Source organism: Chiloscyllium plagiosum, chromosome 1 (assembly GCF_004010195.1).
Source record: "Chiloscyllium plagiosum isolate BGI_BamShark_2017 chromosome 1, ASM401019v2, whole genome shotgun sequence".
NCBI classification, from domain to species: Eukaryota; Metazoa; Chordata; class Chondrichthyes; order Orectolobiformes; family Hemiscylliidae; genus Chiloscyllium; species Chiloscyllium plagiosum.
Window position 1 is genome coordinate 127,166,123 of NC_057710.1, and position 26,594 is coordinate 127,192,716.

The 26,594-nt window shown below is 40.3% G+C and overlaps 1 protein-coding gene across 1 annotated transcript; it reads right to left on the reverse strand.

The window, feature by feature from the left end:
• Nucleotides 1-3,768: 3,768 nt before the first annotated feature.
• On the reverse strand, nt 3,769-25,053 carry LOC122555799 (interleukin-8-like). Its single transcript, XM_043701946.1, has 4 exons — nt 24,987-25,053; nt 14,912-15,044; nt 9,345-9,428; nt 3,769-4,070 (listed from the first exon to the last, which is right to left on the reverse strand). Exons 1-4 carry the CDS (start codon nt 25,045-25,047, stop codon nt 4,025-4,027), a joined length of 324 nt encoding a protein of 107 aa, XP_043557881.1. The 5' UTR covers nt 25,048-25,053; the 3' UTR covers nt 3,769-4,024.
• Between the last annotated feature and the right edge of the window lie 1,541 nt (nt 25,054-26,594).

Sequence of the window (26,594 nt, forward strand, 5' to 3'; positions counted from 1 at the left end):
TCACAACTGATGACTTACCCCTCATTACATTCGAGTCAGTCTTGGTACCAAAAACCTGGCTGTCAGTTCCATACTCCCTGGAGATTCCATCACTCCCTTACATTTTCAAAGTTAAAAATCATACATCACCAGATTATAGTCCAACAGGTTTATTTAGAAGCACTAGCTTTCGGAGAGCTGCTTCTTCATCAGGTATTTGTAGAGTAGGACCATAAGACAACAAAATTATAGCAATAGATTACAGTGTTGTGCAACTGAAATGATATATTAAACAAACCTGGATTGCTGTGATTAGCATATGTGTCTGAGATGGCAATAGCCACAGGAGACTCCTGCACTATCTACCTACCTCTCCGACCTGGAGGTCATGAATCCACCTGATTGCATCTTTGGTTCATCTCTCCCTGCACCCCAGTAACTGCCATCCATTACACCCCCAAGCTCTTGTAAACTTCTCATTGACTCTAACTGCCTCTCCAACTGATCCATGCGATCCGATAGGATTCACAACCAAACATACTTTCTGCGTAAGTAACATGGAATCTCTCCCTAATCTCCCACATCCAACAAGAAGAGCACATCGTTCTACTAAAGGCAATCTTTGTACCATAACATTCTAAGACCCAAAAAATAGCAGTCTTACTGCTCCAAAAAATGCTGCTGCAGCCCAGTTTAGTATCTTTGTTTTTATATTTTTAAAGTTTTTAATCAAGAGACAGACCCGAGTAAGGCCATATGATCCAAAAAAAACCAACTCTAGTCAACCTTTGTCGATTTACAAAAGAAGAACAGTAGGGTTATACTTTAAAATGCTACTTAGCTGCTCCCCTGCTGTGAGCTCCGACACATTGGTTTCTCTAAGGTCAACTTTGAATTTTGCTGTTTGTTTATATTTCCTAGAACAAACTCCGATGTCCAGAGATACTTGAAACCAGACAGCAAAGGCAGCAGCCATGCACCTTTATGCTAGGTCAGACAGCAGTATAGGTTTCTTTCCCCATTTGAATCACTGCCCATGTGGTCACCACCGTTGACTGCCTTCCTCCTATTTAATGTGCCATTGTTTTGATATTTTTATCCCCCAAAGTTCCAAAACAATGCACAGCTTATAAAACAGTAATTATTGTCCCTCGAAGTCAAGGAAATCAGCTCCAACTCTGAAAATACCTCAAAAAAGGAACAGCTCTTCAAAGCCACAATTTCTCCCATCCTCTGCCTTGGATTACCCAGGATCCTTTGAATCGTGCTTCAATGGAACCTAAGACAAGACTCATGCTAAATTGAACTAATATTAGAAGATGTTTCCAGCGTGGTTAGAAAAATTAAAAGACCACATGATTTATTCCATACTAACTTTTATTTGTCTTAGGGCCTTTAATATTTAATAATTTGTTTTCATAATAAGGGTTAAGTAGAGTATTTCCATGTTTTTGCCTATGTTTAAGTGACAGAGTGTGTGGAATAAAGTCTTTAAGTAATCAAATTTAATGTCTAATCAATAAAGGCATGGTAGAGAAATGCATATGCTGCTGCATTTGGGAACATTTCCTGAGCCCTGGAAAACCACATATTCAGGAAACACTGTCAAGTGCAGCAGCTTGAGATCCAAATTCTGGATCTGAAGCAACATCCGTTGCCATTGTGATATATCACGTATGACCATTTGCTTGACATGGCTTTTTGACACAGCATCTCCTGACAATTTGTGCATTTTAATTGAATCATCAATTCATTCACAAAATTAGGAATTTGTGAATTCCTAGTGGATAGTAATAAAGCTGATTTATTGTAGAGAGATGATTCTGAAACTCGATCCTATCTAGAGTGACTCAAACTTGATGAATTTATTGCTGTGGATGTCAAAGGTAAATGAAGTTGACAGGATTAAAATGTTTTGATTGAATTAATTCTGCATGTTTATGTTCAGTCACAGTCAATTAAATACATCAAATGATTTAATTTGAATTTATAACTTATTTTTCTTGCATTTCAAAAGAGGACCGCCTACGTCAAGGGCAGTTTGCACTTTCTACTGTTCGAAGTTGGCCTTTTTTTTAAGAAGGCACTTTTGAAGCTTCAACTGTCAAATTATTCACAGGATCTGTCATTTTGATCACAATGTCATTTGGTTTGCTATCAGGAGAGAATGTTGGAACAGTGAAAGAAAAGGGTCTGCTCCAGAAATGGCAAACTTCTGTGCAATTATATATAGGAATTTGTTGTGTTAATGAGTGCAAAATAAATATATACTTAGCTGAAAAAACAGAGGATTCATCAAATTATCAAGTTGCTTGTTTTAGAAAGTTAAAGATCAACTTAAATACTAAACAGAAATGTCACTCTGCTTTTTAAGAAGAGTGAAAGAGGAAGAGAATGGAATTTCAGACCAGTTAGCCTAGCATCTGTGTTGGGTAAATTGTTAGCATCTATAATCAAGGATGGAGTAATTGAACACATTAAAAAATTCAGTTAATCAGGGAGAACCAGCAAGGATTCAAAATCAGTAGGTCATGCCTGACAAACCTCATTGAATTTTTGAAGAGGTGTGAGATTATCCATTTCGGACTAAAAAGAATTGATGGTATGAAGTTAAATGCAGTAGATGTGCAAAGAGACTTGAAGGCTCAGGTGCATAGATCTTTAAAATGTCACAAAGAAGTGCTAAAAATAATCAAGAAAGCTAATGAAATGCTGACCTTTATATCCAGAGGACTGGAGTACAAGGTGACAGAAGTTATGCTGCAACTATACAAAACCCTGGAGTATTGAGAGCAGATCTGTGCTCAATACCTTAGGAAGTATATATTGGCCTTGGAGGGAATACAATGTAGTTTTACAAGAATGAGACCTGGACATTAGGATTTAAGTTGAGGAGAAATTGCACACTTTCCCTCGAATTTAGAAGGTTAAGGAGTGATCTGATCAAAGTCTTCAAGATAATAATTAAAGGAAAACACAGCAAAATAAATATAACTATTTTTACCGATTTAGCAATTGTAGAACTTGGGGCAGAGTCTTAAAAAGTAGAGCCAGATCAATCAGGAGAGATGTTAGGAAGCACTTCATGCACATAGAGTGGTAAGAGGTTTGGAACTCTCCTCCACAAATGTCAGTGAATGCTGGATCAGTTATTAATTTTAAATCTGACATAGATAATATCATTGCTTAACAAAGAAATTAAGGGTTATGAGCCAAAGACAGACACATGAAATCAGGCTATACAACAGGCATGATCTTATTGGTGAAACAGACTCAAGGCACTGAATGGCCCACTTCTTTTCCTATGTTCCTCAGAAGGTATATCGTAAACCAAGTGTTAACAGTACTGAAGGCATTGAGAAATATCAGTATAACAGAGTCTGAAATAGACTAATGTATAATCTCAAAATAATTAAAATACCACAAATTAGAACTCCAGGTAGATAATTGACTGGGTTCTCATGCCATGTGTACCAAATGAAGTAGGTCTGATGTTGTGGAAGCACAAACAATGAACTTTAAACATCTTCTGATGTGGAAATTGGCTAGTCTGTAATTTAATGACACAGTGTAACTAGCAGTAGAGCAATATTTTAGAATTCTTTCCACTGTCCAGTCACATCATATATAATGGAATATTACTGGAAATTAATATAATCAAATATTCTACCAGTCACGGTCTTGGAAAACCAATATGAAATTGGCAATCAATTTATATTTTGACTGTAATTAAGATTAATTATTTTGGATGCTTGCAAAATATTTTTTAAAAATCCATTTATGGTGCAGTTGTCAATTTATTGGCTCAAAAATATGTTGACACCTTTAAATCTTGTAGTCAGAAGCCATTAGTAGCATCAAATGCTGTTAGCAGTTTGCTCAAAGAGGTTATATTAGATATCTGAATGATGCGATTCTGGTTAGGTGAAAGCAAGTGAAATGGTAACACAAATTCTTATGGCGCAGACTTTTACAGTAAATGTTAAACAGCAAAAGCTTGGCTCCTAATGAACTGTAGAATTTCAATTGTAGGGGCCTTCACTTATTAGGTTGATGACTCCTCTGTAATGAGTTCTTTAGTTCGTACTGGTCTAGGAAATATAAAAATGATGTTAATTGTAGTAGATCAGATCATTTATTACATAAATAAGCAATAATACCATTGGAGAAATGAGAAAAAAAATCATACATTGAACATACTTATTTATCTTCGTAAAGACAATAAGACTGCACTGGATGCAGTCCATGTGGACTTCTGCAAAACTTTGAAGAAGTTGTTTACAATGGCTTTTTCAAATTAAAGTTCAGGCGAATAAGACAGGGAGCAGTGTAGTAACATAGTTACAAAGGTTGGTGATGGACAGGTATGGGGTTTGTGTTCACTCAATTTGCTTAAGTCTCCCAAGTATTGTATGTTAGTGAGCAATGTTCGATCCAGTTTTGTAAAGTATTACATTCTGGGAAAGGGGATAGGAATGATGGATCCTGAAGATGTGAATGAAGTCAAACCACTGGTACCAAATACATAACTAATCAGAATTGTCTATATTATTCTGATTAAAAATGCAAAAAATGTTTAAATTTGTAAATCTGGGAATAGACTAGAAAAATAAATTATGAAAGCAGCAATTGGGCCACAATTCGATGTAGTGTGTGTAGCATTGGTCTCTCCTTCTAGAAAGCCCAAGAGACATAACAATATAGACAGGTGCAGGGATGATGCAAAGGATGAGAAACTAGAAAAATGTGAATAGTTTGGTCTGTTGCGACTGGAATGGAGGGTATTAGAGTTTGCTGGAGGTGTTCACAGTTATGAGGTTTGACAGAGTAGGTACAGATTATTTATCTCTGATACTTGTTTCTGACTCAGGGGAATGTTGCACGAACAGACAAGTTTCTGGTGTTGAGGCTGGCTGTCATGCAATGAGGCATATGTAGGATTCCAAGAGATCGATTGTGTAAGGGGACTCTCTAGTCTGAGGTACAGACAGACGTTTCCGTGGCCAGCAGCAAAAAAATCAGAATGGTGTGTTGCTTCCCTGGTGCCAGGATCAAGGATGGATTTAAACTAGTAAGGTGGGGTGCGGTAGGGCGGTAAACCCAGGGAAATAGTGAGGAAAAAGATTAATCTGAGACTGGTACAGTTGAGAATAGAGAGTCAAGCAGTCAGATCAGGCAGGGACAAAGCAGAGAACAAAGTAGGACTGATGAATTAAACTGCATTTATTTCAATGCAAGGGGCCTAACTGGGAAGGCAGATGAACTCGGGCCATGGTTAGAAGCATGGGGCTGGGATATTGTAGTAATTACAGAAACATGGCTCAGAGATGGACAGGACTGGCATCTTATATATTCCAGGATACAAATGCTACAGACAGGACAGAAAGGGAGGCAAGAGAGGAGGGGGAGTGGCATTTTGATAAGGGATAGCATTACAACTGTACTGAGAGAAGATGTTCCTGGAAATACATCCAGGGAAGTTATTTGGGTGGAACTGAGAAATAAAGGGATGATCACCTTATTGGGATTGTATTATAGACCCCCCCCCCCCCTCCAGTAGTCGGAGGGAAATTGAGAAACAAATTTGTAAGGAGATCTCAGTTATCTGTAAGAATAATAGGGTAGTTATGGTAGGGGATTTTAACTTTCCAAATAGACTTGGACTGCCATAGTATTAAGGGTTTAGATGGAGAGGAAATTGTTAAGTGTGCACCAGAAAGTTTGCTGAATCAGTATGTGGATGTACCTGCTAGAGAAGCTGCAAAACTTGACCTACTCTTGGGAAATAAGGCAAGGTAGGTGATTGGGGGATCAGTGGGAGGGCACTTCGGGGAAAGTGACCATAATTCTATTAGTTTTAAAGTAGAGAAGGAAAAGGATAGACCAGATCTAAAAGTTGAAGTTCTAAATTGGAGAAAGGCCAATTTTTGAGGGTATGAGGCAAGAACTTTCAAAAGCTGATTGGGGGCAGATGTTCACAGGTAAAGGGACGGCTGGAAAATGGAAAGCCTTCAGAAATGAGATAACGAGAATCCAGAGAAAGTATATTCCTGTTACGGTGAAAGGAAAGGCTGGTAGGTATAGGCAGTGCTGGATGACTAAAGGGTTTTGTTAACAAAAAGAAAGAAGCATATGTCTGGTATAGACAGGATAGATCGAGTGAATCCTTAGAGTATAAAGGCAGTAGGAGAATACTTAAGAGGGCAAAAAGGGGACATGAGATAGCTTTGGCAAGTAGAGTTAAGGAGAATCCAAAGTGTTTTTACAAGTACATTAAGGACAGAAGGGTAACTGAGGGAGAATAGGGCCCCTCAAAGATCAGCAAGGCAGCCTTTGTGTGGAGCTGCAGGAGATGGGGGGGATACTAACCAAGTATTTTGCATCGATTCTGACCATGGAAAAGGACATGGAAGATATAGACTGTAGGGAAGTAGATGGTGACATCTTGCAAAATGTCCAGATTACAGAGGAGGAAGTGCTGGATGTCTTGTAATGGTTAAAGGTGGATAAATCCCCAACACCTGATAAGGTGTAGTCAAGATTAGTGTGATGCTGGAAAGGCACAGCAGGTCAGACAGCATCCGAGGAGCAGGAAAATCGACCTTTCAGGCAAAAGCCCTTCATCAGGAATGGTGAAATGTACCCTCGACTCTGTGGGAAGCGAGGGAAGTGATTGCTGGCCTCTTGCTGAGATATTTGTATCTTCGATAGTCACAGATGTGGTGCCGAAAGACTGGAGGTTGGCTAACGTGGTTTCACTGTTTAAGAAGGGTGGTAAGGACAAGCCAGGGAACTATAGACCAATGAGCCTGATGTCGGTGGTGGGCAGGTTGTTGGAGGGAATCCTGAGGGACAGGATGTACATGTATTTGGAAAGGCAAGGTCTTATTGGGGATAGTCCAACATGGCTTTGTGTGTGTGAAATCATGTCTCTCAAAATTGATTGATTGAGCTTTTGAAGAAGTAAAAAAGAAGATTGAGGGCAGAGCGGTGGACATGATCTATATGGAGTTGAGTAAGCCGTTCGACAAGGTTCCCCATGGGAGACTGGTTAGCCAGGTTAGATCTCATGGAATACAGGGAGAACTAGCCATTTGGATACAGAACTGGATCAAAGATCGAAGGCAGAGGGTGGTGGTGGAGGGTTGTTTTACAGACTAAAGGCCTATGGCCAATGGAGTGCCACAAGGATCGGTGCTGGGTCCTCTACTTTTTGTCACTTACTTAAATGATTTGGATGCGAGCACTAGAGGTACAGTTAGTAGGTTTGCAGATGACACCAAATTTGGAGGTGTAGTGGACAGCGAAGAGGTTACCTCGGATTACAACAGGATCTTGACCAGATGGGCCAATGGGCTGAGAAGTGGCAGATGGAGTTTAATTCAGATAAATGTGAGGTGCTGCATTTTGGGAACGCAAATCTTAGCAGGATGTATACACTGAATGGTAAGGTCCCAAGGAGGGTTGCTGAACAAAGAGACCTTGGAGTGCAGGTTCATAGCTCCTTGAAAGTGGAGTCGCATTCCTTTATTGGTCAGAGTATTGAGTACAGGAGTTGGGAGGTCATGTTGCGGCTGTACAGGACACCAGTTAGGCCACTGTTGGAATATTGCGTACAATTCTGGTCTCCTTCCTATCGGAAAGATGCTGTGAAACTTGAAAGGGTTCAGAAAAGATCTCCAAGGATGTTGCCAGGGTTAGAGGATTTGAGCTATAGGGAGAGGCTGAACAGGCTGGGGCTATTTTCCCTGGAGCGTCGCAGGCTGAGGGGTGATCTTATATTACAAAATTATGAGGGGCATGGATAGGATAAATAGGCAAAGTCTTTTCCCTGGGGTCAGGGAGTCCAGAACTAGAGGGCTAAGGTTTAGGGTGAGAGGGGAAAGATATAAAAGAGACCTAAGGGGCAACGTTTTCACGCAGTGGGTGGTACGTGTATGGAATGAGCTGCCAGAGGATGTGGTGGAGGCTGGTACAATTGCAACATTTAAGAAGCATTTTGATGGGTATATGAATAGGAAGGGTTTGGAGGGATATGGGCCAGGTGCTGGCAGGTGGGACTAGATTGGGTTGGGATATCTGGTCAACATTGGTGGGTTGGACCGAAGGGTCTGTTTCCATGATGTACATCTCTATGACTCTGTGAATGTCCTGGGCTGCTGAAGTGTCCTCCAACTAGGAGGGAACACTCCTGTCTGTTGATTGTTGTGCAGTGCCCATTCATCCGTTGTCGTAGCCTCTGCTCGGTTTCCCCAACGTACCATGCCTCAGGGTATGCAGGCAAGGATGCCCTGAGGCATGGTACATTGGGGGAATTGAGCAAAGACTACAGCAACAGATGAATAGGCACCGCACAACAATCAACAGACAGGAGTGTTCCCTCCCAGTTGGGGAACACTTCAGTGGTCCAGGACATTCGACCTCGGACCTTCGGGTGACCATCCTCCAAAGGCTGACTTCGGGACAGACAGCAGCGAAACGTGGCTGAGCAGAGGCTGATAGCTAAGTTCGGTACCCATAGGGAGGGCCTCAACCGGGACCTAGGGTTCATGTCACACTATACACACTATAGGTGGCCATCATTGCACTGTATACACACACGTAGACACACACACACACACACTCCTATATACACACACAGACATTTACACGCACCCTTAAAGACACACACACTCTCACATGCATCCTCTCAGAGACTTAGACGACTCTACACTCTCTCACACACACACACACACACACACACACACTCTCTCTTACAGACACTCTCAACCCCCCACCCCAGACTATATATATATATACACGTTTGTGGTGTGAATTTGTACTTGCAGAATTATATTGTACTTTGCTCAAAAACTGCATGAATTCATGTAAAACTGTTACCTGACTTTTTAGATTAGAATCAATCTAAACATCATGACACAGACAGAGAACACGGGGCTAACAACTTCAACACCAATTGTTACAGTTAACCTGAGAATGCAACTTTTTTTTAAAATGTTTTGTGATTTACACATGAAAGAAGTGAAACTATCATGGTATTCGAATAGATGAAAGACTCAACAGACAATCAAGGTATTTTTTCAATGTATAATTTCAGTTACATCACACTAAACTTTTGCAGTAAATTCTGTGCCTTACAATTGTGTCCTCCACAACCACCTGATGAAGGAACAACGCTCAGAAAGCTAGTGTGCTTCCAATTAAACCTGTTGGAGTATAACCTGGTGTTATGTGGTTTTTAACTTTGTATATCCCAGTCCAACATCAGTGTCTCCAACATCCTACAGCTCATGTTAAATCTAGTGATATCACAATCTCGTGAATTATTCACATGGACCCATCAGTAACTGGTAGAATTGTCTTACCTTTTATTGAAGTTCGAAATAACTCTCTTTATCCATGGAGTAGTGGGGTCGACACAGACTTTTTTTCCACCCTTAAGGGTAATTCTGTCAGGGAAGCAGAAGTTGTTCTTGCAGAATGATCAAAAATAATACATAAAAACACCAACCGGTGAATTCAGTATTCTAATATAAATGGTCATGGCATCATTTGAGCATATAAACAAGCAAGATAACATCCTGCTCCTCCATACAATAAGATAATGGATAATCTAATTATAACCTCAAATCCACATTGCATATTCCTGATAACTTTTCACCCTATTTACCAGTAATCTATCCATCATTGTCTTAAAGATCTTGCTTCCACCGTTTTTTTCAGGAAGAGTATCCCAAGACTTGTGACATTGACAAAAGTCATCTCATCTGTTCTGGATGGATGATTCTATATATGCTAGTATGCACTACTTTCATAGTGAACCTTGGCTTTTCCTGAATCCAGAAGAATGAGAGAAGGTCTTATTGATAAAAATCTTGTGGTGCAATGGTAATGTCCCTACCCTTGGACCAGGAGGCCCAGGTTCAAGTCCTACCTGCTCAGATGTGTAATGTTAATTAGAAAAAATAGGTTAATGTTTGTTTTAAATCCTTGGGGGCATTAAATTTTTAAAATAGTAACCCCTGGTTCTTTGCTCTTCCATAAGAAGAAACCTCCTGTCCACATTCAGCCTGTCAAGATTCCTCAACATGTATGTTTCAATTAAGCCACGTTTTGCTCTTCTCAACTCTAGAAGGTATAAGTCCATGAGCAGCAAAATCGACGTTTCGGGCAAAAGCCCTTCATCAGGAATAAAGGCAAAAAGCCTGAAGCGTGGAGAGATAAGCTAGGGGAGGGTGAGGGTGGGGAGAGAGTAGCAGAGAGTACAATGGGTGAGTGGGGGAGGAGATGAGGATTCACAGTAGGGTTAAAATCAATGAGGTAAAAACAATGACTGCAGATGCTGGAAACCAGATTCTGGATCAGTGGTGCTGGAAGAGCACAGCAATTCAGGCAGCATCCGACGAGCAGCAAAATCGACTCACTTTCTGTAGGATCCATGCTTATGTTGTTAAGTCTTTTCCAAATACTTACTTAAACTCTTACCTGTTTACACATTTCTGGTTAGCTTTTCCCTCATACTCTAATTTCCCCTCTTTTTATGACTTCATTTTATCAAAATTATTCTGTCCAATCTTCTGCCTGTCATTTCATAATTACATCTCTTTCTTCAATTTTTGATGCTATCTTTAACCTTTCTAATTAACCATGAATGTGAGTCTGTCCCTTCGAATTTTTCTTACGCATTAAATGATAGACATATTATAGCAATCTTTTCACCTAATTTGTCAATTTATTTTAGTCAACTCTGCTTTCATACCCTTTATAATGCTCTTACTTATTTTAAAAAGATAGTCTTGGGTTCACTTCCATCTCCCTCAATCTGACTGACTGACTGACTGTAAAATTTACTTATACAATGTTACTATCATTTAAGGTGTCTCCACTATGGGATCATTAATCAATCCTGTGTCACTGTGCAGTATCAGCTCCAGTACAGCCTGTTCTCTAGTTAGCTCCAGACTACATTGTTTTAGGATAAATTTTTAGAACATTCTTTCAATACATCGTCCAAGCTGCCCTTGCACATCTGACACTTTCAGTCTATATGTAGATTAAAATCTGTAGAATAATTATTGCAGTTCTTTTCTGACAAGCTTCCATTATTTCTTCCTTTATGCTCCATTCTACAATGTGTTTACTTTTAGGTGCTATCTACACCACTGGCATAAATGACTTTGTTTTTGGGTGTTCAGGTCAATTGTTCCCTGAAGGTGGCAACACAGGTCAGTAGAGTGGTCAAGAAGGCATATGGTATGCTTTCCTTTATCGGATGGGGTATTGAATACAAGAGTTGGCAGGTCATGTTACAGTTTTATCAGACTTTGGTTCGGCCACATTTGGAATACTGCATAAAATTCTGGTTGCCACATTACCAAAAGGATGTGAATACTTTGGAGAGGGTGTAGAGGAGATTCACCAGGATGTTGCCTAGTATAGAGGATGCTAGCTATGAGGAGAGGTTGAGTAGATTAAGATTATTTTCATTGGAAAGGAGGAGGTTGAGATGGGACCTGATTGAGGCCTACAAAATCATGAGGGATGTTGGATAGCAAGAAACCTTTGTCCCCCATAGTGGGGCACTCAATTACAAGGGGTCACTAGTTCAAAGTGAGAGGGGAGATACACGTGGAAAGTTCTTCACATAGAGGGTGGTGGGTGCCTGAAAGGCATTGCCAGCGAAGGTAGTGGTGGTGGTGGTGGGGAAACAATAGCGTCATTTAAGATGTATCTAGATGGATACGTGAATGGGTAGGGAGCAAAGGAATATGGATTCTTAGAAAATAGGTGACAAGTTTAGGTAGATGATCTGGATGGGTGCAGGCTTGGAGGGCCGAAGGGCATGTTTCTGTGCTATAAGGTTCTTTGTTCTTTGTTCATTCTCAGCTCAACTGTTTCCATATCCTAGTTTCCTGAATTTAGGTTAACACTATGCCACGATCATAATTAACTAACAGAGCCATTCCTCCACCTTTTCATAGATTTCTGTAATTCCTAAACATCTTGTAGATTAGATTAGATTACTTCGTGTGGAAACAGGCCCTTTGGCCCAACAAGTCCACACCGACCCTCAGAAGAGCAACCCACACAGCCCCATTCCCCTACATTTACTCCTTCATCTAATACTACGGGCAATTTAGCATGACCAATTCACCTAACCTGCACATTTTTGGACTGTGGGAGGAAACCAGAGACCCAGAGGAAACCCACAAAGACTCGGGGAGAATGTGCAAAGTCCACACATAGTTGCTCGAGGCGGGATTTGAACCCGGGTCTCTGGTGCTGTAAGGCAGCAGTACTCACCACTGTGATACCATGCCGTACTTTTTGATTCAGGTCCCAATTCCTGTCACTCTAAAGCCATGTTTCTGAAATATTCACCGCAACATAACTTGCTTATTTCTATTTCTACTGTCAGTTCATCTGTTTTGTTTGGAATGAAATCTGCATTTGTTTATAAAATGTAGGCCAGTACTTATTTTCCACACCTAACTGCAGAGTTACTGCAATCTTTGGGGTGTAGCTAGAGCCATAATGCTTCTAGGAAGGGTATTCTAGGATTTTAACCCAGCAACAGTGAAACCAATAAAACCAACATTTCATTTGTCTTCCTAATTATTTCTGTAGCTGCATCCTAACTGTGTTTAATGTATGAAGACAGCATTTTAAAATTCTTTAATGTGATGTTAATGATGTTGACAGGGCCATGTCCATCTCTAACTGTGCTTGAGAAATTGGTGATGGGCAGCTCCTTTGGACTTCTGCAGTCCACCTGATGGAAGTAAAGGTACAGTCCTTATAGGAAGGGAATGTCATTTTTTTCCTAACGGCAGCAGTGAAGGGATGGCAATATCAGAATAGTATGTGATTTGGATGGGAACTCACAGATGGTGCTGTTCCCAATGTCTCTGGTGCCCTTGTCCTTTTAGATGGTAGAGGTTGAGAGTTCACAAGGTGCTGTCGAGGCAAGTTACTGCTGTGCTGCCACTGTGTGCAGGTGATGAAGGAAAGGAATCTTTTAAAATGTGGTGAATGGGATGCCACTCAAATGGGCTGCTTTGTTCTGTACAGTGTTGAGCTTGTTGAATGTTGCTGGAGCTGGATTTATTCAAGCAGGTGAAGTATAAAAGAGGAGTCTCCTGATGTGCCTTATCGATGGCATACAGGGTTTGAGAAACCAGAAGGTGAGTTATTTGCCCAAGAATTCCCAGCTTCTGACCTGCTTTTGCTGCCATAATGTCAATTTGAATGATTTAGTTATGTTTCTGGTTGATGGAAAATTTGACCAGATTAGAAACTAACCAATTGTCTAGCATCTATACATGTTTATTCAGTTTGGAATAGGTAAATGATTAGTTAATGCTTTAGTTTTATTGTCACCTGCTCAAAGTTCCTTTTCCAAGAAACCAAACCAACTAAATGATTGATTTCTTTGAGGGTAACCTGAAAATGGGTCCATGGAGGGACTCTGGGACAGCAGCTGCTAGTTAAAGCTAACAACCTTGGTATAAAACTCAATTAAGGCTTTTCATTCAACCTTGCTTAATTGGGAGTCTACAGAAATTTAAGTTCAATAGTCTGCGGAAATATAAAAGAAGTCAATTCAGTGAACAACACCATTGTTCAATCTCCTGCTCTGGAATAAGAACAGCTCAACTGAATGGCCATTGTGAACAGCTTGTTAACAAGCCTCACAAACCGCTTAAGATGTAGTAAGAAAAAAAAGTGAGATCAGGTTGATTGAATGTGTGTGTAAAGACTTAAGAAGCAAATAGCAGATAAATGAGACTAAAGCTGAGATTTTCAACCCAAGATTTAGAGAAAGCTTGGCATTTTATAGGAATCTTTGAAATCAATCAAAAGTCTGTCTCTGAAAAGCAATGTAAGTAAGAGATTTGGAATTATGCGCAGTTGGTGTTAGAAAAGATCTCTCCGTGAAGACTTTAGTCAACCAATCCAGAGTGGTTAGAGAAGTTGAGAAGACTTGGGCACCAAGAAATGGAAGAAGAAGCAGCAGTTCACACATCAGTCATCCTGGATTGTGCTTTAAGTCCTACCTGCACATTGAGCTATCAGACTGGTGTATCTCTGGGCTGTGGGTATCTGCGCATATACTCTCCTCCCAAGTTGTTGTTTCCTTTATCTCCAAGTAAAACTCTATTCTTTTATGAATTTAACACTCTTTGTTTACTTCTGTACCTATGTTCTCAAAAACAGTTCTCTACTGTAATGTCTAGGACTCCTCTCTTCTCGTGTTTATTCTCGACTGATGCCTTGTCACTGGTGTCAGGATCAGTTGCATCATTATGATTTTCATGAATCTCATTCCACAACTTGAGACAGTTGTATGCTTTTGTTGCATATAGTGTGACTGAAATTCTGATTAAACTATCGTACTGATTGATACTCTCAACTTTTCAAAGATTGAAACAAGTATACTGTCAGGGTATTGATGGTGTGGGTTTTAGTGTTGGCAATGCTGTTGAGTGTTGGAGGGAGATGATTAGATATTGCCTTGTTGGAGATGGCCAGTGCTGCCATATCTGCATCCTGTTACATCATTGGCATTGCTAGGTTATGTGAAGGCTAGGGGCTGTCATGGAAGCTATGCCTAATGGCTTGTGCCCAATGTTTGAATCTTTGTGAAGTTTGCAGCTGTTCTGAAAAATCTCTGGCCCATTTGCAGGCGTTTACTAGAACAGTGAAGGCATTTGCCTCCAGCCAGCGACTGCTTCAAATGTGTCAAATAAACATGATTCAGATTTGGAAACTCTCTCCTATATAGTCCTGTTTTCTGGTTCTACTATATGAAAATTGATTCAAAATTAATTCAACTCTTTTTTTTTTATCTTTAGAAGGTTTTTATTCTGTTTTGATTTGAGCAGTTCAATGTTGCTGCATTTAAGGAAATACAATTTGCTTCAGGACTTACATAATTTCTACTTTCCTGCAGAAGGACCCCTGGTAAAAGATATTGACATCTTGAAACCTTCTTGGATGAATGAAGTTAGAGATGACTTTCGCACATTTGCATCTTGAGTTTGTTAGCATTCCCACACAGAGGCCTGTAATAAGAGGAAGGAATTAGATGAAAAGGCCCAAGAGCAAGAGAAACTCAAAGTGGCCAAATAAAAGTGATAAAATATGAATTACGTCGACAAAGAAAATGCACATAGAATGTACAGCACAGAAACTAGCCATTCAGTTCAATTATTTAATGCTAGTGGTTGTGGTCCACACCAGATTCCTCCATCTCCATTGTTTTTTATCATTCATCCACTTTTTCCTTGAACACATCTATGCTAATTGTCTCATTTATTCCTAGTAGTAATGAGTTCCACATTTTAATCACTCTAAGAATAAATAATAATTAGTTTAATTAGTTAAATAATATAAATCTTTGAAGTTCTGACTGTGTGCTGTTCAGTAATATTGACAATTCTTATATTTATGGCCTTAGTTTTGGTCACTTTCTCAAATTTGGTATATTTCAGCTATTTATAGCTTGATGTAGACAACATTTGTATGGTATAGTAGTACCAGTCATCCTGCGCCTTTGCTGTAGTAAATGGGGATTTTTGACCAAACAGCAATGCTAAAGTCATTGATTGGAAATTGGTCCACGTTTGATAGTACTGAGATCTCACCTCAAGTTGAATTATACACAGTGGTTTAAGAGCTTGTGAGCACTGTATGAGAGTCTGCAAGAGCAGGTCAGAGGCAGGAAATTCTGACTCCCCAAGGCCTGTCCATCATCTACCATAAATGTAGGAGTGTGATGGAATATTGTCCATTTGCCTGGATGGGTGTGGCTCCAACAACACTTGAAGCTTGATAACATCCAGGGCAAAGTAGTGCATTTGATTGCCACCATATCCACAAACATTCAATCACTCCACCATCGTCATTCAGTAGCAGTAGAGTATACCATGAACAAGATAGAGTCATAGAGCTAAATAGCACAGAACTAGATCCCTTGGTTCAACTCGTTCATACTAACCAGATATCCGAAATGAATCTAGTCCCATTTGGCCCATATCCCTCTAAACCCTTCCTATTCATATACCCATCAAGAAGCCTTTTAAATGTTGTAATTGTACAAACCTCCACTTCTGTTTCTGGCAGCTCATTCTATAAATGCAACCACCCTTTGCATAAAAATTTGCCCCTTGGGTCCCTTTTAAATCTTTCCCCTCTCTCCCTAAACCTTTGCCCTCTAGATTTGGACTCCCCGCCCCACCCCTTGTCTATTTATGTTATCCATGCCTCTCATGATTTTATAAACCTCTATAAGGACACCACTCAGCCTCCAGTGCTCCAGGGAAAATAACCCCAGTCTGTTCACCTCCTTATAGCTCAAACCCTCCAACCCTAGCAACATCCATGTAAATCTTTTCTGAACCTTTTCAAGTTTCACAACATCCTTCCTTTTTAGCAGGGAGACCAGAATTCTAGACAGTATTTCAATATTAGCTTAACCAATGCCTTTACAGCTGCAACATGACCTCCTAGTTCCTATACTCAATGCATTGACGAATAAAGGCAAGCATATCAAATATGGCCTTCACTCTACTATCTACCTGTGACTCCATTTTTAAGAAATTAAGAAATTACTCCAAAGTTCCATTATTCAGTAACATCTCCCCAGGACCTTACCATTAACTGTATTAGTCCTGCCTTGATTTGCCTTTCCAAAATGCAGCACATACCATTTATCTAAACTGAACTACATTTGCCACTCCTTGGCCCATTGGCCCAAGATCAAGATTCTGTTGTACTCTGAGGTAACCTTCTTCACAGTCCACTACATCTCCAATTTTGGTGTCAACTGCAAACTAACTAACCAAACTTCCTATATTCTCATCCAAATCATTTATATAAATGACAAAAAGCAGTGGACCCAGCAATGATCGTTGTGGTACACCACTGGTCACAGGTTCCAGTCTGAAAAGCAATGCTCCACCACCACCCTCTCACTCCTACCTTTGAGCCATTTCTGTATCCAAATGGCTAGTTGTACCTCTTTTCCATATGATCTAACCTTCCTGACCAGTCTCCCATGGGGAACCACAAATCCATATAGATCATGTCCACTGCTCTGCCCTCACCAAAACTTCAATTTCTCTAGTCATTAAGCATTCCGTACCAACCTTGCCCTTTGCCCTCAGTAGAACGTACTGTCTCTGGACTCCAGTTTTCTCATTTTTGAAGGCTTTCTATTTCTCAGTCATCCCTTTACCTGTGAATATCCTCTCCCTATCAACTTTCGAAAGTTCTTGTCTAATACCATCAAAATTGACCTTCCTCCAATTTAGAACTTTAACTTTTAGATCTGGTCTGTCCTTTTCCATCGCGGTTTAAAAACTAATAGAATTATGATCACTGGCCCCAAAATGCTGCCCTATGTCAGTCACCTGCCCTGCCTTATTTTGCAAGAGTAGGTCAGGTTTTGTACCTTCTCTACTAGGCACAGCCACATACTGAATCTGTACTACAGAAATTCACCAAGGCTTCTTAGTACCTTCCAAACATGACCACTTCCATCCAGAATGCTAAAGGGAGTAGCTAAATGAGAGCACCACCTGAAAAGTCCAAGTCACACACCATCCTGTCTTGAAAATATATTGCTGTTCCTTCACTGTTGCTGGGTCAAAGCCATACAACTCCTTCCCTCTCAGCCTTGTGGGTCTACTTGAACTGCTGCAGTCCATTTTGTATCGAAAAGCAACCCTCGACCAGAGGCTGGATCATATGGAAGTCCTGATGCTGGTTCCTAAATACCAGTGGATCTCCTACATGCAGGCAGTATGCAGCTTTCACTCGTTCTCTGATCTAGAACTAAATCCCTGTATGATATTGCGAGCTGTACCAGTTAAAATGGATAGTTGTTTTCCCTAAGGTTGACTGAAGTGAAAGCTTGAGTTTAGGGACACCAATGTGTTAGAGTACAACCTGGTTACTTCAGGAGCCCTGGATGGATCACCTGCCTCCATCCCATTGCCAGTGAAATTCTTGGAAATTCTATTCATCTTGCCTTCAGTGTAGACCGCAGCAGGATCTTAACCAAGCAAGAACTGACCTGAATTCTTCAAGAGCTTAAAAATATCCTAAATCATTACTAGGTTTCACTTGGAAGGAATAAACTGGTCTGCAGGTGAGAAACGAAGATCTGAGTATAGTGATTATAACTGGGTCTGCCAGGTGGACCTCCATAAAATGAGTTCCCTGACTGGGGCTGTTAATCGGGTCCACTCAGGGAGTCCTGGCTGCCAGATATAAACAGGAGTGTCAGAGGTTCTGCTTATTTTGAGAGTTGACTCTGAGGGAGATGAATCAGTGTCAAGGACTTTCTAGGTATAAATAAATGGTGACTTAGTAAGGGACACTGTGGAGTTATTTCACTGAGAAACCGTTTTTGTTGTCACCCCAGAAAGAACAGAGCATGCCTTACAGATTTGTAAAATGTATTTGAGCAGATCCTGTGAAAAATGTTATTCATTTGTTTGAATATCTGTCTTCCTTATTCTCTGCACACTTCAAATGTCCCACTGTTTCAAGCAAATATCTAGTTCCCTTTTTTAAAGAAATTATGAACAATATTTCTGTGGTTGCTCTGAACTTTAACTTTCCTCTTCTGTAAATGAGCTTTTCTAACCACAGCGAGGAACCTGACTGGGCAGAGAGGAGCCATTGATCTCTTGATTTCAATTTCAGAGAAATAACATGATACTCACTGAACTGTCCAGTTTCTCAACATCACACATCATGTGGCCTAGTTGATAACCTAGATTCTTAACTACAAATTGGTACACAAGGGGTAAGAGGCACTTGGATCATTTACTGATCATTTGTAATGTATGCTTGTGATTATGTTCCGGCACTTGATGTAAAGTGCTCTCTCTTTGTCTGTACCTCTTTTTTTTTTCTCCTTTCTCTCCTGCACTTCCAATCTGTTAATTAGAAGCTAGATTGAGTAGAATGTGCGTAAAAGCACTTTTTATTAAACTAAAGTGATTTAATCAACGCCAAGTAAGCATGTTGGAAAACTGATCTTTGGTTTGGTAGTAAATGTCTCTGGCATTAAATATTTTGCCTTACCTTTCAGCCTTTTTGCATGGATAGAGGCAAAAAAATGCTTTGATCGCGAGAAGTTTTTTTTTCCACCACCAGGAAGAAAGGAAACGCCCAAGTGGCCAGTGACAAGCAGTGCCCTTCACATCAAAAGGCAATGCTGTGTGATCAAACAGTGAAGGGGAGGGCAAGGATTAAATCAAAATAGAGTTGGAGGGGAAAATAATGCACTCCACTCCCTGTGGCCCCCACCTCTCCCTGAACAACTCCAGGGTGTTGGTGGACACCGCGTGCTCCTTTTCCAGAGACACCCGGGCTCTAACGTAACCATGGAAGAGGGGCAGGCAGTTGGCCCTAATGACCCCCTCCACGGCCCACTGCCTGGACCTGTTTATGGCCAGTTTGGCCAGGCCCAGGAGCAGACCCACGAGGAGGTCTGCCAGACCTGCCCTCCCTCCTCCATACCGGGTGCCTGAAGATCAGGAGTGTGGGACTGAAGTGCAACCAAAAGCAGAGGAGGAGGTTTTTAAGAAAATCAAAAATGGAGTGCAAATGCCTACACCCAATATACACATGGTCCACAGACTCTACATCACCACAGAACAAGCAGGTGGGCTGAGAGTCCATGAACTACCGCAATCTGCGGTTGCAGGGGACCACTGCGTGCAGCACCCTCCACCCCAGATCCCCGAGAGAAAGGGGGAGGACTCCCGCATAGACAGCCCTCCAGTGGGGATCCCCACTGCCCGGTGGAAAATGGGCACGCCAAGGCATGTCCGGATGATGGATGGGAGAGAAGAGGTGTACGGTGTGCAGCAGCAGTCGATACAGGGCTCGCCTTTTTACGTCCTTAAAAGGGACAAAATTAAAATTCCGAAGACGGCTCAGGTTGTGGGGCACAGGCTCCCGTGGGAGCAAGTAGTTTTATAATGTCTTTCAGAGTCAGCTTCGAATAATGACTTTATGTAGTCGTTGAGTTTGTAGACTTTTCTAGCAGATTGGAAGATTGAATGGTAAAAGGGGAACCATAAATTTAAGAGTGTCATACTTGCAAATTTTATTACCATCAAATATCTTTTCAGTTGGAATTATTCACCTTTTTTTCCACTTGTCTTCACCAACGTGTTATGATGTATTCAATTAAGGTAATTTTTAATATGGCTTTTCTCTGGATTCATTAAATATGCAATGAGAGCACTGAACAGACTGGTGACTATGAACTGATACCTACTCAAATTGAGTCTGGGCTTTTTGAACACTGAACATCAGGTTTACAGGTTGCTAACATGCAAAGCAAACATGAAATGGGGCAAGGTTTTTCACCCCACCACACTGGCTGGGAACTAAGCTGGTAAGACACTGAAAATAGCCCACTTGTCAGTCTGACAGTTACCAGTTGGATCCAGCTTGGGCCATTCTCTGGGTAATTGGAATATGGCGAGGAGACAATCGAATACTGAGAAACCTATTGGTTCCTATTGCCTATGGTCAGACCACTTTATATAGGCTTAGACACCTTCCCTATCTGCCTGAGCTCAGCAACAGTCACTAGCCTCTCTATTAAGGCATTCCCTTCTCTCTTACCTCTGCTGTCTCCTACCACCCCACCATTCTACTGCCAACTCTAGCAATTTCCACAACAATGGCATCTTTATAGGTATTTATTTCATATTCGAAAAGATGGTAGAGAAGGTGCCTCCACTTTTATTTGAAGTCACCCCTCCCTTTTCCTGATGTATGTTTATGATAATATTAAATATGGATGATCGACTTTGAAAACCTTTGCCTGATATTATATCTGGAACTTCATAAAAGCATTTCAGCACTTTACAGTCATAAAGGGCAGAAACAGACTCTTCCTTTGGACCAACTAATCCTGTTGCTTGCATTTAGCCCACATCCCTTGAAACTCTTTCTTTCCATGTTTCCATGTGCCTTTTAAATGGATGTAAGCTTGCTCACTGAGCTTGAAGGTTCATTTCCAGATGTTTCATTACCCTACTAGGTAACATCTTCAGTGGGTCTCAGGTGAAGCACTGCTGAAAATTCCTGCTTTCTATTTATATTTTTGGGTTTCTTTGGGTTGGTGAAGTCACTTCCTGTGCCTTTTCTCAGGGGCTGGTAGATGGGGCCTAACTCAATGTTAAAGCTTTTAAATCTCGTAATTTTACTTGCCTCTACCATTTTGTCTGGCAGCTTGTTCCATATACACACCACCTCTCACCTAAAACCTGTGCCCTTTAGCATTGGTCACCTACCTTGGGGAGTAGATGTTGGCTAGTCACCTTATCTATGCCCTTCATGACTTTATAAACCTCTAGAAGATCACCTCTTGGCCACCTACGCTCCAGGGAAAAATGTCCCAGCTTATCCTTGTAAATCTTTTTGGCACCCTTTAATAACGTTCTTCCTCTAGGAGGGCAACAAGAATTGTACTCAGTGCTCCAAATATGGCCTTACAGACATAATATGATGTCCTAACTCCTGTACTCAAGACTCTGACTGATGAAGGCAAATGTGCCAAAAGCTGGGTTCACCATCCTGACTATCTGTATTGCCACTTTCAAGGAATTGTGTAACTGCTCCTCTATGACTCTTATTCGACAACACTCTCCAGGGCCCTACTGTTATCTGTGCGCATCCTGGCCTGGTTTGTCTTACCAAAACACTTCATATTTATCTAAATTAAACACCATTTGCCATTCTTTGCCACACAGGCCTAGTTGATCAAGATATTGTTGTTTTATAAAGAGACCTAAAAACACTGACTTAAAATGGCCACAGCTATCACTTCACGCACAAGTCGGTCAGGTTTCATGAAACCTATGTGGGTATGCAAGAGGCAACCGAAGTTGAACTTATCATTTTTCACCATTGAATGAACCAAATCAACTAGCCCATCCCACAAACCACCCAGGAGGATTGAAAATGTTCTCCACTCCGATCTGATTTGTTCCATTGTGAGAATCTTCACATGTTGGCAATGAATGCATTGCATACCATTATTAAAATTGAAAAGCAAAAGAAACTTCAGATATTACTTGATAAAAGCTGAATATACTGGACATCTGAAATAAAAACAAAGCTAGAGAAACTCAGCAGATCTAGCAATAACAGTAAATAGGGAAACAGAACTTAAGAATCTGGTCCAATATGACTTGTCTTTGGAATAGATAGCCGATTTCTTTTTAAAGCAGCTTTATGGAGAAAAGTGGAGGAAATGGAATTGAAACAGATTCGAAAAGGCTGTCTTTTTTTTCTTTTCTTTCCTCTCTCTCTCCGAGGTATGATAGCACTGACTAGAATGATACATCAGGAAACTGAGAACTTAAAAGATAAATATTATTCTCAACCACTGACAATCTCATAAGTCAATTACTTAACTATGGTCTCAGGTTAAAATCATAGTCCTCAAGGACATCCACAAAGATTCAACTATATCTTATTATATCTTCCTTCATACTGGATACTATCCCCTTTTAGTTTTGTATGTGTGACTGCATTGAGCCTGTATACTTAACATCATTATTAATGGTCTTGGGGTCAGCAGCTAATAACCTTGCTGTTTATTTTTAGATCAAATAAACCTTTTATTTGGTTCCTTGTCTCTACAGCAAAAATGAACTAACTTACATTTTAATTGGAAAATGGTATAGCCAAGTGCTTTAAAAAAGACCAAAACCTTGGTTGTGAGGTTGGAAAAAGAGGGTCTGTTCACCTCTCTGCACTTGGTTGTTGTACCTGGCATCCTGCAATTGTTTTCATGTGGAGGACCTCCTCTAGGTTGTACGGTTTCGAGAACTCATCTGGACTGGGAGTTCAACCTATGGTCACAAACTGGCTACAGGGGAAAATTCTGCTGAAGAGTTGGTTCTTTTCTAGTGCTCTTATGATATTGCTGGCAGGCAAGTTGTGGGAATCCCATTTTCTCTGAACACTTCTGGCAGACAAAAGGCTTGACACAGTAAACAACATGGGAAGCAGCATACTGGCACTAGTTTACTGGCAAAAACTAACGCTGTGGCCTGTTTCAGTTAGAAACAAAAACAAATTGCAGATGCTAGAATCCAAAGTAGACAGGCAGGAGGCTGGGAGAACACAGCAGGCCAGGCAGCATCAGGAGGTGGAGAATTTGATGTTTCGGGTGTAGCCCTACTTCAGATCCTGTGGCCTATTTTAGTGGTCTGTTTCTTTTTCATTCATGCTGGCCATGAAATTATGTGTCAGAAACAAAAGGAACAATTCCATCTTTATTTTCGTCTCTATTTAATCTGCGAACTATTTAACCAGAAAGCTGTCTTTTTTTCGTAAAGCTATATCTGAATTCAAGATTTTCAATCATGCTCCCTTTCTTATTTGGTTGGTGCATCCTTACAGGACTGCCTTTCCCCAACTTAATTTCTCCGCTGCACTGGTTTCTGTATTTCTGCTGCTGTCACATATCAGTAAAAGACGCAAAACTGTCTTCAACTATCAGAATATGTCACAAATTGTAAAAGCAAAATTCAAAAGGTAATGTTTCACTTGCCAGACAAATAAAAGGAACAGTCTACCTACAATGAAACCGAGTGTGTATTTGAGGACTTGAGCAACTTTCACTGAAGGGCAACTAAAGCAGTCATAGTCATAGAGATGTACAGCATGGAAACAGACCCTTCAGTCCAACCCGTCTATGCCGACCAGATATCCCAGCCCAATCTAGACCCACCTGCCAGCACCCAAACCCTTCCTATTCATACATCCATCCAGATGCTTTTTAAATGTTGCAATTGTACTAGCCTCCACCACTTCCTCTGGCAGCTCATTCCATACACATACCACTCTCTGTGTGAAAAAGTTGCCCGTTAGGTCTCTTTTATGCCTTTTTCCCTCTCACCCTAAACCTGTGCCCTCTGGATTTGGACTCTCCGACCTCAGGAAAATAAAACTTTGTCTATTTATCCTATCCATGCCCCTCATGATTTTATAAACCTCTATAAGGTCATCCCTCAGCTTCCAATGCTCCAGGAAAACAGCCCCAGCCTATTCAACCTCTCCCTATAGGTCAAATCCTCAATTAAATTTTTATCAGCTTTTACTCTCACATGTTTAGTCCACAGGTTCTTTGCCTTTCCAGTCTTCTAAATTTAACGACTTTGAGTCATAGAGTCATACAGCATAGAAACACACCCTTTGGTCCAACTCATCCATGCCGACTAAGTTTCCCAAACTAAACTCGTTTCACTTGCCTACATTTGGCCTGTATCCTTCTAAACCTTTACTGTCCATGTATCCATTCAAGTCTTCTACAAACTTTCAGAAGCTTATCAGGAAGAATTTGTGTAATTGGAAATTTGTTTTAGTGATGCCAAAGGCATTATTTCATGTAACAAAATTTCAGATTTCAAAGTTTTTTTTGTTCACATTAACATAAAAGCTGGCCACAGTTGACTGTAGTAACCTCAGGGATTGGCTCACCTCAGCTGGGTTCTTCACTAAGGGAAAAACTGGGCTTATCCATAGTCAGTAGCTAAAACTTGGAAACAGTTTGTATACTAGTCTGCTACACTGCTAAGTGGTGTGGGACAAGGGATAAAGAAACCAGGCAAATTAAAAAAAAATTGCAGTTTATTTCACAGGAAGCAAACTGCACTTCAGAATTCCTGTACAGTAGGAATTTTACGTTTGAACAATGTGTATGCTTATTAAAATTAATTCATTTGACACCACTGTAATTGAATCTCCTAAACTAACTGCTGCCCAGAACTTTGGAGTACAATTCATACAATATGTTAATTGAATGCTTTCTTTAAACTTTCAATAAATTTAATTAGGCAATTATTTTAAAGCTTTGTTTATTTACAATAGAAAATTTTCGGGTGGAGGTTGTAAGCAATTAGGAATAAAATAGATACCCATGTTGATTATCTTTAATAATATGGAGGAAACTATCTTACCATGAGTGGCGAAGCAGATCACAACTGTTCCCAGCAGCAAACATATCATTTGAATTTTCATTGTTGAATTCGGTTCTCTTCTAATTTTCAGTCTCAGAAATGAGAAGACTTCAGAATGTTAGTTTGGCACATTTGGATCTTATATTTAGTAGAAAGATTTGAGGAAGTTATAAACAATGTATGTTGTCAGAGTCTCAAGAACTGCGTCATTCCACTTAAATTATGTTTAATCCTGTATTCTTTGGTGCATTCTGAAATTTGATGAGCATTTCTGCTTAACAAAATACCCCATTGAAAAATTTCTACCAGTAATTTCTGCTTTTTTCAGCTGCAACAGCTCCAATCATCTATGATGATTGTATTTTTTTTTTTGCCTGTGCCTTATGTTACCATACAAAATAAACCAAACTTTATCTGAAAGATTTAGTGAATTGTATTACATTATCTAATCTCACAAACGAGTGCTTGAAACCCCATCTTGTTAATGTAGTGGACAAAAGTCTAAAATGCACTTACATATAAATCATAGAATTGTAACAAAAGGAGAAATGGGGCAAACTAAGGACCAAAAAGAGGATTATGCCAAACAGTGGGCATTTTTGAGATTTGCAATTGACTCCACTGAGAAAGAAGATACTGCTGAAGTGATAGCAAAATAAACCAGGTAGCTGTTAACAGTTGTTAATTAACTTGATTGAATTATTTTAATGAGGTACCAGAAAAGGTTGGGGTGTTGGCAATATGGTTATGCATGGCTTACAAAATGCCTGTAATGAAGTGTCACATTACAGGTCTGACAACAAAAATTAAAACCCAGGAAATAAAGCAACTGTGGCAGCATGGATATAACTTGCGAGAATGAGAGGTAACAAAGTAACTGTAAGCCGGCATTTTCAACTGGATGCAGGTATGTCATCGGATTCTGAGGGGTGTTATTTAAATCACTGCTTTTCTTGGTTTATATTAATTATCTTAATTCGGATGGGGAAGATATAACTTAAAAATTTCCAGAACGCACAAAACTTGAAACTGTTAAGAATTATGATGTGGAAAGTGATCGACCTTGAGTGGAAGAATACAGGGTGATGGAATTCCATGTATGAAGTTCAAAGTGCAAAATAATACCTATTTGTTCAAAGGTAAGCACAAGAAATATAGAATAAACACAGCAGGTGGAATCTAGGTATGAAGAATGTAGGTGGGAGTGGGGTTTGTGGCAGAATCGCATAAGCTGTCTGAACTCTGTCTTGACATTAGGAATATCTCACTCCACCTTTTAAGCTTTTCACAAGCAATGTAGTGAGATTCTCATGAGGCAATAGTGAGTTACATGTGAAGAGGGATCTTCCATAAAAATATTGCGGATGCTGGAAATCTGAAATAAAACAAAATACTGGAGAAACTCAGCAGGTCTCACAACATCTGTGGAGGGAGAAGCACTTTTAATATTTTGAGTCCTGTATGGCTCTTAAACGTGGTCCTGGACCCACAATTTAGTGCAGCCACAAAAGAAGGAAGCTTGATACGGTTGGCAGCAGGTGTCCATCAAGACAAGGGGATAGTGATTATTCTGGTGGTTCAGGCCACTGAGTCAAACATAACCTCTGA

What these genes read in the sequence shown, in the direction of transcription:
- LOC122555799 (XM_043701946.1), bottom strand. Translation starts at nt 25,047, where the DNA reads ATGAAAATTCAAATGATATGTTTGCTGCTGGGAACAGTTGTGATCTGC. An exon ending in TGCAGGAAAGTAGAAATTAT is followed by an intron (nt 9,429 to 14,911) that starts GTAAGTCCTGAA and finishes CTTCCCTGACAG; the next exon opens with AATTACCCTTAAGGGTGGAA. An exon ending in ATTTCGAACTTCAATAAAAG is followed by an intron (nt 4,071 to 9,344) that starts GTAAGACAATTC and finishes TATATTTCCTAG; the next exon opens with ACCAGTACGAACTAAAGAAC.